Source organism: Falco cherrug, chromosome Z (assembly GCF_023634085.1).
Source record: "Falco cherrug isolate bFalChe1 chromosome Z, bFalChe1.pri, whole genome shotgun sequence".
Lineage (NCBI taxonomy): Eukaryota > Metazoa > Chordata > Aves > Falconiformes > Falconidae > Falco > Falco cherrug.
The window spans coordinates 50505905-50521699 of NC_073720.1; the positions used below are offsets into that span (position 1 = coordinate 50505905).

At 35.3% G+C, this 15795-nt stretch overlaps 1 protein-coding gene across 3 annotated transcripts in view; it reads right to left on the bottom strand.

Moving 5' to 3' along the window:
* Positions 1-15795, bottom strand: part of SLC27A6 (solute carrier family 27 member 6) — a 39979-nt gene that overhangs the window by 8004 nt on the left and 16180 nt on the right. Inside the window, exon 5 of one of the 3 annotated variants that reach the window (XM_055699788.1) lies at positions 7928-8119. The exons of 1 other annotated variant lie outside the window; for it this stretch is intronic. In XM_055699788.1, coding sequence (XP_055555763.1) covers positions 7928-8119 — 192 coding nt within the window. Of the gene's footprint in view, positions 1-7927; positions 8123-15795 lie in introns of all 3 variants that reach the window. One more of the 3 variants, XM_005433406.3, reaches the window with a different exon arrangement.

Here is a 15795-nt window from a genome sequence, read left to right on the forward strand (position 1 = left end):
CATCTAAAAGTAGAACATAGTTTCATTTAACACTAAAAATACTCTGTATGTAAACTTAGACCATTTTCCTGGAGGTAAGCAACATCAAAACATTTTTATATCTTGTAACTTTCAAAAATACTTGGTGAAGACATAGAACCATAATTTTGTTAATTTTCTCACAAGTTATGGGATCCATGTATCAGTGGAAGAGCCTACGTGAGTCAGGGTAACAGAAGCGTACCTGGAATTCAGCTGACATTTAATGGCGGTGGCTCATACAAAAAAGTGTTCTTGGGGTCTTCTAGCACCTAAAACAACTGGCAGAGCAAAGGCCTAAATCTCCTTACAAAGGGAAACCTACTTCCCATTGGCCTATACTCTTGCCTAACTAGCCTCTGTTTTTCCCTTCAGGCTTTCTCACTCTGGCGTATGGCCTTACCAGGAGCACCACCAGCAGGATATGTACTCCCATGTCATTTGACATAGTTATGTAGCTGTGCATGTTCCACAGTTATGTGAGTGTCAGTTCTGCATTCTTCTGAAGTACTGTGAACCTTGAGTCCTGACACTGCTGACCTAACTGACCTCCTGGTTATGTTTCACAACTTGACTTCCTCTTGTATAAAGATCACAGAGAATGTGGCTCTGAGTGAGATGAAGGAGAAGGCAAGACACTCTTATCAACACTAGAAATTGCAATACTTTTACTCTCCAATATATATGGTCTGACTCTTATTTCACCTCATTTTTCTACTGTGATATAAATCCAAATAAGAACTTTGAGAGACACTGAAAGATAATTATATGCCTGGTACTATACAGATCACTGTGTTTGCAGTTATTATCCTAAGGCTTCAGTCTGCCCAGCTTGGGATTCTGATTTCCCTTTTCATATAGTACATTAGCAATCTATTTAACAACTAGTCAAACCAAAATATATAACCATCTTCTCCTGGAGAAATCTTAGCAATCAGAGAAAACAATGTTAAAAACATACAAATCTACAACTGCACTCCTCACAACAAAGAAATGCAATATAATTTAAGGATGGTGTTATGAAAGTGATTGAAGGGCAGGATGTTAAAACATGCACCTATTTGCTTTTCAGCAGCTAATTTGTGTGAAGGGTTGCATAACTTTTTTATCCTGATTTGAAATGTCGCTGCAGCTGTATCACATCATTTTCTTTTCAAGAAAGTCTGAATAAATAGCAACTTGAATCAAACATGAAGCACACAATTTCAGCCTCATTTGGACAAACTTATTTAACTGAGTCTTTTCAATGTTCATCACTGTGTTTTCCTTCTACCCTAGGTCTGAAACAAAAAGGTATTTTTAACAGTTGATCGAAGGAACAAGGTTAAGAGTGCAAAATCAAGCCATGATCCAAGAATCGAACACTTTTTGAATAAATGGAAGGGTTGTGCGGTTTTTTAATACTTACAGATCTATTTACCAAAGTCAAGAATTTGAGAGCCAAAAAGTTCACCTTAATTAGAAAATAATCGTATTATTCTTGATGAACAGAATGGGAGGTGTTTATAATAAACAGAAGTAATTTTTTAAGAGTATTTTCTTTGGGTGTCTACATTTAATTTTCACTTTCTTTTTTTACATTGGTATTTACTTACTTTAATAGGTTTCATGTGACAGACCAAATGCAATGAAAAATAAAAATAATAAGAATGAAATGGTATAAAATGAAATGTTATTCTGACATTTCTGTGTTTAATTAGAACAGCAGTGTGCCCTGTTCCATTTTTATCTGTTCATTCCTTCTGAGCTCAATAGCTGTAACTTGTCAACATATTAGTCTGTCTGATGCATTAAGTTGTTATAAATACTTAGAAACTTAATATCTGAGAACTTTTAAAAACTGCTGAGACTTTTACTATTTAAGTTGCTACATACATCTTTTTGTGCCTGCAACTTTAGAGTACTAACTATGCCTATTCCAGTTAGCTTTTTGAAATAACAGTTAAGTAAATACATAATTGAAAAGAGAAACCACCACATATTGCATTAGACCTGCGTAATGATACTATGCCAGTGTACATTCTGTGTAAACAGCTGTCTCTGTGCAGTTTTCTTTTCCTAGTAAATACTAGAAAATGAAAGCTCCAGAGCAAAACATTTAGTCTGGGTAAAGCTCTATATTTGTTTTATCTCATTATTTAACGTTTATTAGAAAAGAGTACCTGAGCTGTTCAAGCATTACCGTATTATTTTCACAGAGTACTTCATGCAGCATTCGTAATTTTAATCTACATTTTACTCCCTAAAGCATTACCTAAATGTACCAAACAGCAATCATCATTTAGCTAGCTGAAACTTAAAATGAGTTAAACGGCAACATTACTGTCTGTTACTATGCTGCCTGCATGTTATCTAAGAGTAGCATCCCTCCCCCCTTTTTTTAATTGACTGTAAACATAACAGTTTAAACATTGTTTTGAAAATAGTTTTGAAATTCCTGAAGTTTCAACTTACAGTGAATGCTCACAGAACCTTCAGTAGAGAACAAAGATCACAAGCTATTGCTTCTTATTTAATTCGCTTTAGAGATGAGATACTGCTGAATTCTCTAGGAGAATATGTGTTTATAAAACAAAGCATTACATTTATGAGATTTAGTTCCAATCATCTTAAAAAAGTGAAATGCAAGAAAAAAACTCTGGAGCATAGTATCACCATGTCTTATAAATGTTGTTAAAATATACTAGTAATGCCTTATTTATACTCTAAAGAGTAGATGTATAGGTCCTTTGCATAGTTTTGTTAGCCAAATTAAAAAAAAACACAAACAAGAAAAAAACACTTTTAAAGCTATGCTTGTTAATAACTGAATTACCACATATTACAATAAAATACCTTGGAATACACTTGAAGTAGCTTAGATTATTTTAGCTCAAAACAAGACAAAAGAGCAGAAACAACACAAATTTTAACTGCCCAATGAACCTGAGTTTCCACTGCTTGGATTAACGCACGCCAATGATCTTCCTGTGAATCTAGTTTTCCAGGCTTTAAAGATCTGCTTAAACCTAACTTCATTTACTTTTAAACTCAAAAAGTATCTCTTCTACCACTTAAGTTCTATGACTGTATGACAAAAATGTGTATTACTAATTGTGTTGCTGTATGAAAGAAAAAGTATTTTATGTGTTGAAATTATTTATGATTTAAGGTTTAAATGTTTCTAAGCTCAAAGCAGATTCTGACTCATACAGTTCTGAGTAAGAGATCTTTACATTTCTGTAATAAGGTGTCTTAAAATAATGAAAAAAATACATTTGTAAATAAAGTTTGGGTATTTCTTTTACATACTGTTTTTTCAGGTGTATTTGCCACAGACTATTTTTAGTCCATCTTACAAGCTCCCTTGGGTCTCATTAGTCCCATTCTCCTATTGCATGTTCTCTGCCACTACTCAGAATTTATTCCTGTGTAAGAAAGATATTTTGATATATATTTATTTGATAGAATGACTAAGAGTCTTAAATTTATATACACACATAACGTATGCCATATATAATAAAATTCATCATTAACTACATACATAGGTATTCCAGATGTAATATTAAACAGTCATTTATTATATTAATATATTGATTTGTATACTATCTTCTTTGTGAAACATTTTAAGTTTTACCAACTAAAAGGCTTCTGCTTTTCTGTTCATTGACTGTATATGAACATCTTTATTGAAGGATTTATTTGTATACCAGTAATGCTTTCAAGCATGTGAAGTGATCCCTCTTATATAAAGAGTACAGTATGAAAATAAGTGCAAACAAGAGAACTGCTTCGAGTTACCATCTCACACACAGTGGCTTCTTGGATGTCTGGTAACTGCTGTAATATTCATCTATTTCTTCCCATTAACTTATGTCTTCCAAATTATTTATGAAAATGAATATGTTACGTTGAATTTTAATATTTATCACAAATGTTTTTCCCCAACCCTTGCCAGCTGCTGACAGAAGTTACTCTGTACAATCTGAGAGCTCAATTTCTCTTTTACAGCTCTAACTCGTCTGCATTTTATCTTTAGAAACTGTGCCATTACTATTACCTGCAACAGAAATGCCTTCCTATTTCTTTTACTTTTTCCCTGCTAAAAATATTATCCATTGAACCTACTTGCTATTATTCCCACTATACTCTCATTATCTGTATGCAAGGGGTTTTATACAGCATTTACTTAATTTCGACTGCAACTATGCCAGTAGAAAGAATGTAAGTTTCTTCCTTTTCCTTTATTGTTTCACATATATAAAAATACAAGATTCTTTTCCCCTTTCTCAGTTCTCTTTCTATTCACATTTTAAGACATAGGTGTTCAGGAAATCTCTAGCAAGTATGTCTATCTCATCATATCACCCCATGTGTCAGAAGAATGATGTTCAAAAATTGTTGTAGCATTTCTTTGAAGAAATGAAACTAGGAACTGGATGACTGGTCCTTGTCTGTGCCATTCCCTGCTTTCCAGCAGGAGATACTTTCCCTTTCCAACTTCAGATCATTAATGGGTCATCAAATTGGAATTAAAGCTGCTCTCCTTTACATCTTGCTAGATGTTCAACGGATGTCATTCAGACAGAAATAAAACAAACACAACACCTATACTCAGAATGCGATGTTTAATAATATGTAACCTATATAATGTATTTTAAAAAAAGAAACACAAAAAATGCCTGAAATAAGTTCAAATGAACTTACCTATGCCATTAAAATACATCGTTTGTGTCACAATACTCATAGATTGCAGAGTAATCAAAAACACATATAAAGGTCCCCAAAATTATGTATTTGGTTAAATATATTCTTTTTTTAAAAATGGAAAACCACTAAAACATATGTCTTATGATATTTTCAATACTCCTCCTCTCTCTTAACCTCATCTAGACTTTTCTGAAAATCCACTATATCTAAGCCCTTGTTCATGTCAACACTATGTTTCAGCATACGAGGGAGCTAGCTGCTCCTGCAAACAAGTGTCATGAAGCAGACTGAAGGAACTGCCATCCAGAGGAACTGCACTGGTGACAGAAGCAGAACCCCATAGTTAACAGATTGCAGAACTGTTAATTTGAGACGTTTAACTATTGCAGTATTATTAATATGCCATATTGTTCCTCTGACACAAATTCTTTCAGAGAGACTATGTATGGCGCTAAACTATAAAGGCTCTGAATCAAAACTTTATGAAAAAGCTCCTGATAGAGCTTTGGAGTAGTCTCTGAAACCTCCTTGATTTGGAAGAGATTTGGAGCAGTTCTATCTCCCCATAAAATGGGTCATACAATCTACTCACTGACCTGGCTAGACGTAGCATGCCCATGTAATCAAGGCAAAGTAGTTTGCACTGAATCTGGTTTTCAGTGACAACCTTCATTCTTCCTTCAAACTCCACAGCCACACAATGCCGAATGTATATATGTTGGCAGAACGGTTGAGAGCCAGCACATCTAAGGGCCCTTGGGGAACAGTAGCAGCTAAATATTGAGCCTGATCACATATAATGTGCTTTAGCTACTTTCCTTATCACAGAAACGACAGAAATAACTGAACACTTACTGTAGATTTATCTCTAGGGAAAAGAGAGTATTGAAAAAGAATAAAATTGATTTCTGGTTCATAAAGTATCTTAGGGTCTTTCCATAACCATACTCAGTAAGCAAAGGGACAACCCATAATTATCTTAGCTCACTATACTGGTATTTCCATAGACTGTAACAGTTTCAGCTTGGAATAGTATATACATTACAGAAGAGGTGTCTAGTGAGATCAAATATTCAGTTACAACTGCATTTGTTTTTTAACTGTGGTTTACATGAGCTATTTTCTGCAGTGACTAACTCAAATCATAAGTTCAATCATTAAAGAGGAAAAAGTAGCATGTTTCTTCTGCAGAAAAACCCAAAATACTAATCTTCCTTTTGTAAACACAAACAGTTTAAGTAATTGACTTACAAAGTGCCACTATTAATACAAGCAAAACCCCCGTAATACTGGATTAATAATACAGGTAATTAAATCAATAAATATGCAATTTCAAGTCTAATCCTTTATCTGCTGTAACCTTTACATGGTATTTCCAAGAGGTTAATGACTTGTGACAAAACTCTGTCAAAAGTTCTAAAATACTGAAAACAAGTTTATTCAGGTTTGGAAAAAATGTAGAAATTCACAATTTCATATGATTAGAAAAAAAGTTTTAAAATAATTAAAGGATGTGGCTTAGAAAAGTCTGAAACAATTAACATCAAAATTAACATCAGCTCTGAGGTTCCTGGTTGACCCACAACTCCCTAAATTCCAGATACCTGGTTTCCTGTAGTGGAACTGTACCCTTCCAGAGACACACACTAGCATCAGATGTCCACCGTGCATACGACAGAGCATCAGTCATGTAGAAGAGAGAATGAGCAGAGTCAGTCTGCTTAAATTCCTGAGCTCTCAACAGTTACTGCAAAACACAGTAGCTCTTGTGGTGTTTTTCTAAGTGTTTCCAGGTTCCTCCCTGCAGTTTGGGTTCCTATCCCAGAACTGAAGAATTCCTCTGGCCCTGAGCTGTAGTCTGCAGTGAGTGTAATGTGCTGATGCTGTATTGAAGTTGTGGACTGTGGAATGTATGCTGCCTAGAAACCTGTTTCAACCTCATCGGAAGATACCTTCCATATATTCCCAAACAATATTTTTACATCATTCTCTGAAAAAAAAGTTTTGTCAGGACATTTTAGTATCAGTTCTCCTCACAAGCACAAAAGCCATGTAAGTCAGCAGGATCTGTATATTTAAATAGGTATCTCAGTATAGGTAGGTGTCTCAGTTAATTTGCAAATTTTAGGCAATGTGTGTAGTCCTATTTATTACAAGAAGAGTAAATGGAATAAATAACAACATAATGTTAAATATCTAGTCTCCCTGCTAGAACGCCTTGCGAAATAATCTGTCGTATTATTACCTAAAGCCTGGTGCATGTTACTTACTGCCTTCTTAAAACATCTAAGAGATGTTATTCCTAAGACACAAAGGGAAAAATCTATCTGTGAATTTCAAGCTGAAAGAAAGGATGAAGGAAAAGCCACCCTGTGTGGTATAAATAACATGTACTCCTCTTCCCCGAGACATGTAACTTCCATTGTCAAGGCTGATGAAATACAAAAACCAGATTCTTGAATAAGCAGTGAAAAAATGGTATGTTATCCCTAGCTTTGGTAACCTAGAACAAATCAAATAAATACAGCAGACTTGGTAGATAAAGGGGCATAGAATTTTTAAATTAATACTCTTGGCAATTATTGTCTATCCCAATTACTCAACAGTGGTTATATTTGTATTGCATTCTCTTTGAAATTTCTGAATAATGATAAAGACTAGAAGTAGTTTGAGTCATGTATGTTTACTTGCACCTAAGTATAAAATAACTCTTAAAGGTATATCTGCCTACATGTTACTTTATTACAATCACTATTAATTCCCATTTATGCCAAATATTTACATAGTAATCTGCAATATAAATATACTCTTTGGAAACAGCTCTGCTCTGTAGAACACCAAGTCAGATCAGAACACTTTTATGTTTATTTCACAGATGATGAGTTTTTAGGTATTAAATCCAACTTTCTCTTTTGTTCTTTAATATAGTAGAGATTTGAAACGATACTCAGAACCTACTAAAAACTGTCAGAAGAGGAAAGCCTTTTTGACTCTTGTGAACTTTAAGAAAAATCTAAGTGTTACTGCTGAAATTATAACTGGCTTGCATGTTAAGCACTATCTGCAATACTCTGGCAATGAAGATTTTGCAAAGGCAATAAATAAGTTAGAAAATTTACCTTGGACTTCAGACTGAAGACCCATGTCCTGTAGTCAAACTAAGAAACACATTTACCTTCAGCACTCCCTTTTATAAATTACAATTTAAATAAATAGTCACCTTATAAAAGAAACTGGTGCGTCCAACAGATCCAATTTTTCCTGTGTGGTTCATGAAACAAATGTTTCCTTCAGTAGCACCATAAAACTCACAGATCTTAACAGTACCAAATCTGTCTAAAAATTCCCTCCATACATCATTTCTCACTCCATTTCCAACTGCTAGTCGGACTTTGTGATTTTTTTCTCCTTCCTTCTGTTAAAAAAAAAAAAAAAAAAATTGTATTTGATTGTTTCACAGATGGTGGGGAAAATGTACTTTCTTTAAATATGTTAAGTACAAACAACAAAAAGAAAAATAACAATTAAGTTAAAGAAAGCTGGCCTAGCTTGCCTACAGCTACAATGTAGCAAACTGCAGTCAAAAACCTTTTACTTGAACTTTGCTTTTGAACAAGCAAATTATTTCATGAATAATGGCTACATTAATTTACATAAATGCTTCCATATTTTAAAAGTTGTATCATCTCAGTCTGTTTCCACTCAGAAGAATCCGAAAACTGGGAAGAACAGAGAAAGGCAGGAATTACTTCTGTCAAGGGATTAAAGTCAGCAGAGATTAATAGCTACTTCTTTGCGTCTTCAGGATTACTACAAGAAACAATCAAATTTCACAAAATTGTACTATCTGTTCCTTCCCACACACTGCACATGAGTAATCGTCTGCCTTTCTTCCACTATTAAGACTTGTGAAGTTTTGTTCAATGTTACTGGGAGTGACCTTGTGACCTTGGGTCTTTACTGTTGTCAACACCCATGTTTTATTACAAGAAGCACAACACTTATGTATTCATCCAGTTCAGTGAGACATTAATTTTATGAATACGTACCCAAACCTTGTGATTGCATGGAGCACCTTTAAAATACAATCAGATTTAAGTTGAAGTATCAGAAGGCAAAAGATCTGAACTATTGGTTCATTGTTGTTTTTAATTTCACCTGTTTTAAAATAAGACTCCCTTTTTAATCATTGCAAGTGGCAATACAGAATGCCCTAGAAGTGAGACAGCAGAAATACAGGTACGTTTTCTTACCATATACCTTTAGAGCCACACAGCACTCTGGCACTCTAATGCTGTCTGTTTATACTTCTACATATGTACATATGTATACAAACACCTTTCTAGATACATAATTCCTTATATATGTATGTATGTATATATACACATCTACATACATATGCTACAGAAAAAAGATAGTCCTTATTTTGTGTTCTTCTCTTCTAGTTTCCCCTTGCTGATGCCACTGAGCTATTCAAATGTGTTGCCTCTGCTAAGATACATAAAATAGCACAAGAAATTCTTTCATAGAAATCCTTCGTTCCACAATGAACAGAAGAGACAAATAAGTGTGTATGTACACATGAATTAAGCAGGTCTTTCATCAGACTAGGAACAGTCAAAATCTCTTGAGACCAAGTTAATAAGCAGGTGAGTTTACTTCTGTTCTTTATACTTTAAGGAAAAAAGAAAGCATTGATATCTGCTTGCTGAAAACACACAAACTAGGAAACAGTGACCTACGTGTATTATGTGTTTTTTTTCCAAAAGGACAAATAAAGCATCATTTATAAGTGCAGTTACCTTCAATTCCTCATGTTATTTCCAAAAGGAGAAATAAAGCATCATGAATCAGTGCAGTTACCTTCAATTCCTCATGTTATTTTGGATGGCTTATATTACTGCAGCACAAAGTTGTTTCTCCAGTGGAAAGGATGCAGAGTAAACCTGACAGGTCAGCATTCTACTGTGCTCAGTGTTAACACCTATCAACACCACAATGTATGACTATCAACAATTCCAAATGTATGACTATTTCACTTTAGGAAGTATTCTCTAAAGGCATTCAGCCCTTTTTCAAAAATACCAAGATGTATGATGTCATCAAGAACTGATCACAGAAAGCAAATTTTCTTAAAAGAGAAGGCAGCAATTCACTTCACAACTAAGGTAAATTTTCTGCTAGGCTGCATTGCTGCAGTTGCCATATTTGTGATTTAGTCGGCTCCACCACAGCTGAACCCATCTATTGATACAAGACTCCTAAAAGAGTACTGCAGGGCTTTCTGCAAAAAAAGGGCATTAAACCTGTAAGGCATTTAGCAATCTTTCAATGGTAAGAATGGAAATTATTAATCTCCCAGCAATTTTAGTAAGTATGAAGAAAATTATTACAATCAGGGAAACTTTAAACAGTGATAATTCACATTAGTTTTACATGTGAGTAAATTCATATAGCTATTTTTTACCTAAACCTTTATATAATTAATATACATTAATTCATGCTAGCTTTTTGTGTAGCTAACGTTCAATGGAAACTGAATCACAGTAAATAAAACTGAGTTAATCATTTTAACATCTTTTTCATGACTCTGTCTATATATTCATTATATGTAGAGTACAACTCTAGGGCAGGCATGTTGGTATCCATGGGCACTGTGGCCAAAAAACTTATGCAATAAATAAAATGCAATAAATAAGAGAAGGGAAGTAAAAGGGATGATAATTCCAACAAATTCTAGAAACATGGTTGAGTGGTGCACAGTTTAGAGTGTCCTAATGTATGAAAATTGAAATAAATTAAAATACACAGGAACTTATGCTTTAAACAGACTACAGCATCAAACAGTCATGCTTTGAATTTCTGCCATATTCAGATGGCATTTCATCAACTAGCTTCCTTTCAGTAGACAGAATTACAGAAGTAGGAGGAATTCCAAAGAGCCACCTAGTATACATCTCTTCTGGGACATAAGCTCTGCTGTCCCTGTGCCATTCCTGACACCTGAACTAGCTGTGGCATGTCAGCCAGTTACCCTGCAACACTTGGTCTTCAGCAGCTGTCTGCATGCCTATTAGCCTGCTGCAACAGCACAGTACCTAGTTAACGCTTCCTTCACTAAAAGCTGTATTTACTCACAATACCTCTTTTATGAAGGACTCAATGCATTGCCCTGGTCAACTACCACAAATAAGTTCAAATAATGTGATTATGTGCTCATGACTTGTGTTTCTGAATGTGATTAATAGTTCTCTACAGATAATTAGGAAGACAGATTTTAGAATAACAGAATGTTAGAACATCTCTCCAAGGCTTTTAAAAATGTCTATCCATTTATTTTCCTGCATTGTGATTTTCCTTTCTTACAGAGTGATTCAGAAATAAAATGGGGATTCAGTCTATATCCACTTATTTCTAACAGTAAAGGTGAAACATTTTTTTCAATGCCATTTTTGAGCATTAATAAGCAAGAACTGTTCTCACCTTACACTTGGACTTCACTTCATTCTGCTAAGATCTTTGAACTATGCGTTTATCAAGTTTCAGCTGTGATAATTTTCTTCTTAGTAGTTAGTACAGTGCTGTGTTTTGGCTATGATGTGAGAACAATGTTGATGGGACACTGATGTTTTCAGTTGTTGCTGGGTGATGTTTATACTAAATCAAGGACTTTTCAGTTCCTTGGGCCCTGCCAGCCAGAGGGCTGGAGGGGCATGGGACACTGGGAGGGGGGACATCCAGGACAGGTAACCCAAGCTAGCCAAAGAGGTATTCCATACCATATGACGCCATGCTGAGTATGTAAACTGGGGAAAGAAGAAGGAAGATGGGGACATTTGGCATTATGGCGTTTGTCCTCTCGAGTAACCGTTAAGTGTGATGGAGCCCGGCTTTCCTGGGGATGGCTGAGCACCTGCCTGCCCATGGGAAGTGGTGAATGAATTCCTTGCTTTGCCTTGCTTGTGTGCATGGCTTTTGCTTTACCTATTAAATTGTTCTTATCTCAACCCTGGAGTTTTACATTCCTTTCCAATCCTCCTCCCCATCCCTCTGGGTGGGGGAGAGTGAGCAAGTGGCTGCGTGGGGCTTGGTTGCTGGCTGGGGATAAACCACAACAACCAAATACCTGCATACATCATGAACCAATTTCTGACACGCTACTTTTCCATTTTGAGTGCTTGTTTCATTTGTATAGTAATTAATTTACAAGTCAGGATCTGCCTCATTACACTGAACACCACATACCTGGGATTTTTAATCTCCCAGCCCTTCCGCCTTAAGTGTTCTTTGTAAACTATGTGGAATATCTACGTGATTAAGTAGTTGATAAAAGATATGCCTTTTAAAGTGCTATCAACAGTACATTAATTGGTGTGGGAAGGATGCATGACTGCAGCTATCTAAAAACGTACTTAGCAGTTGCGTGAAAAGAATATGAGAAAACAGGTTCATTGTCCTACTTTTACTGTTTCTGCAGCAGGAAAAGCCAAATGGAAAGAAGCAAAGGCAACTTAAAGCAAAGGAGGCATGAAATGTCTCCTGTATTATAGCCTTGATGAAACTTAAAGCAATTTCAGGAACAGAAAAATGCAAACATCTCTTAAATATAAAATATGATGGACAGGGTTTACATTCATCTATTAACAAGGCATGCATGTAACACCACATTCACCAGCCTCTACTATTAGCCCTGAAAAAAGGGGCATCAGTAGTTAGTAAAGAGACTATGAGAGAAACCCCACACCATTACAATGACAGATGTAATAAATTCCTCAAGATGCATGCTTATATTCACTTTTCAGTAACTCTTAATTACAAGTTGCAACTAGATTTTTTGAGCGAAATACATACAAATTTAAAACAAGTAAAAGAAAACAGGAAGTGTACTGAAGAGATGCACTATAAGAAAGGAACAAGAATTCTAGAAAAAGGACACATCTTTCCAGTTCAGGAACTGGTTGTTTGCTATTTAGTATAGCTCAATCTCACCACACTTTCATTCATCAATCTCCTGATAATCCAACAGGATTAGATTCTAACAGGAGTTTTCTTCTGTTAGCTCTTCTAATAAGAAATGTTTTCTTTTATCTGTACTTCTATTTCCTCAGAAAATATCTACCAAGAAAAAAAGTCACTTTTGTCTCTGTTCCACCAAGTAATACAAAGTAGATTGTTATATTTTTGGCGATTGCCCCAGGAGCCCCCAAGCCAAAACATATCACACAAAACTTTCTAAAGGTCAATTCAGAGAATTAAAGCACACACAGATTATTTCTTGTGCTTTGTACAAAGTTTTCCTTTGTAAGAGTATGATTGTGATTTCTGGGCTTCACTATCAGGATATTTTCTGCATGTCTCTACTAGCTTAATTCAAAAGATTAGTACCTAGGAAGAGAAGCTGGTAAGAAGGAAACTGGTCAAGTTCAATGACCTCTTAAAGGCTCAGAACAGTCTTAAGCCTCCATGTTTGAACCAGTGGCAGATCTTGCAACTGGCTTTCAGTTCTGTTTTGGATATGGAAAACCACTGCTTCCTAGAGGCCAAAGGAACTCTACAAACATTATGGAAGACATTTTCAGGAAGAAAATCTGAAAAAAATTTCCATTATTAGGGGGAAGAATGAGAAAACAGACACAGAATCATTGTGTGGATGGAATCCAAGATAGGTATGCCAGTAGTAAGTATCACAAGGCAGTAATCAAAATGGATGGGATTACAATCTGCTTTTAAGTTCACTTTTGAAAAATAATACTAATGTAGTCATAGCACTTTAAGCACTAAGCTGTTGTAATACATTGTACATTTTTTATTAGATCAATTGATACAGTCTGGAGGGGAAAAAATACAAGCTTCCAAATCCCACGTCCATTTCTAAGCTTCATTTCAGAGGTGCTGACTATGTTCTTAGTCTAAAATTTCTATTTTCTCTAACTGCATGTACAAACAGTGTTCAATTCTCCTTTTAGGTACTGTTAATACTGTAGTAAATCAGCAACAATTTGGATTAAGAATGATGTCTGCTTACAACATACACAAGTGCTTGCACATATTTTTTTTAAAAAAACAGGCTACTGGAAGAACAAATAAATTGCAAAATCCCACCCCCCACCCCCCCAATGAAATTGTAATGACATGTAGAGATTATTCAGAGACTTCAAATGGGAGGTGCAGATGTGGTTGTCTGCAACACATTACTCGTTTGGAGTACTTAATAAAATGTTTATGTTGAAAACCTGCAAGGGGCTTGATAAATTTCCACTCTGCATTTTAATGATGAAGAGAAAGAAACTGAACATAAATTGAGCTAAACTTTAACAGGGAATAAAATGTGATGTCAAGTAAAACCTGCATTGTAGAGAAGTGCCTGATTACTCATTTTCTTTCCTTACCTTCCTATCAAATTCCCTTCCCTCAAAGACACTTTCTAGGCAGGAGACTATCCAACATACACAGACCCCATTTTTACACCCCTTCCCACAGACCTTGAGGAAACAGCTGGGAAATAAGTGTTCATTCTGTTAGCTTATCCCAGCAGCACTGACTTCCTTGTCCCCTTCTAAATTACTACTGTTCTGACAAGGAAAAGTTTTAATAAAATAAATCCTTAAGCATCTTTTCTAAAGTCACTTCAGAGAGCTTAATCCCACCCAAAGAAAACTTGGCCAAACAGCATGTAGTAGAGATTGGCTTTCTTCAGCTTTACGGAAAAAAAAATATGCTGATATACATGGTCTTACACACTTGAGGTAACCCTAATGAAATAGGAAATGTTACTGATGCCAAAGGGTAACATTGGCTTGATACTAATTGAAAGAGTATTTCTAAGCAATGATATAATTAGTTGTGAAATACAGTTTGAATACAAGTAGAAGTGAACTCTGGTTTTAATAGAGAGCTTACCAAGTTCATGAAAAGTATCATAAATCATACAGTTAATGTAATAACGTATGGCAGCTTCTAAGAGTAGAACACAGGACCTGATGAACAATAAAACTGATTTCTAGCCTCTGCCTGTAAACCACTTCAGGATTCAGGTCTCCTTTACAGAAAAGCAGGAAAGAGATGCTGCATTACCATTAATACCTGTCCAAAAGCTTCAGGATGCAATGTATTATTTAAATAGCTCATTACTTCAAATTTGAAATAAATCTGTAAGTGCTTTAGGAAGATTTTGTATACACTTTAAATGCTAGATGCAACCCTCTAAGGAAAATATATCCACAGATAAGTAGAGTACTTCCAGTGCCTCTGTTTAGAGGCAATATAGGGAGCTCTGCTATGCCACACTTCTGAAATTTCATAGAACACCGTTAATAGACATTTTTGAGCAATGTCAGCCAGAAAGACCAAGTTACTAATCTGCTGAATGTTCTCTTTCACTGGTGCAGCCATGCTAATATCTTAGAGCAGGATCCATTTTGTAGCTACTGATAGCTACTAGCCATCAATGCTAGCTCTTCTACTTTCACTGTCATCAAAAGACTGTAGAAAAAAGAGCTTGGAAGAGGGCAGGGAGGAGGACTACTCACGTATTTAGGCGCCCTGCAAAATCTATGAACATCATATAATGCAAGGTCTTTCTACTTAAGGAAAAAAGACAACTTCGCTTTCTAACAAATGTTCTTTCCAGACAATTACTAAACCAAACCGGACTGCAGACCAAGTTTCAGAAAAATTCCATTGCAAAAGTCTTCAAGAACTGTTGCACATGTGAATGGGATGCAGAAAGATCAAACACAAAACTAATAAGGAAAGCTAATCCAAGAGTCTATATGCTACCATAGAGACCTGCCAAAAGTTCTGTTCAAAATCTATGAAATAAGAAGTCATGCTGTGGCCTCCAACTATTAGAAATACACCATTTATTTCAAGTTTAGCATTAAAAAACCAAATGAAGCACTTAAGATAATTGCTATGGGTTTAATCTACATTCATTAGATGGGCTTTATAGTACTCCAACATTGAGAACACTGCCCACATAGTATCTTCACAGAGCTTTAAACTTGTATTAGCCATATCCTTCTCATCCTGCCAGTATAAATAGTACTTCTAAGTTAATGACATTTAAAAAGAGATAACTTGGCAAAT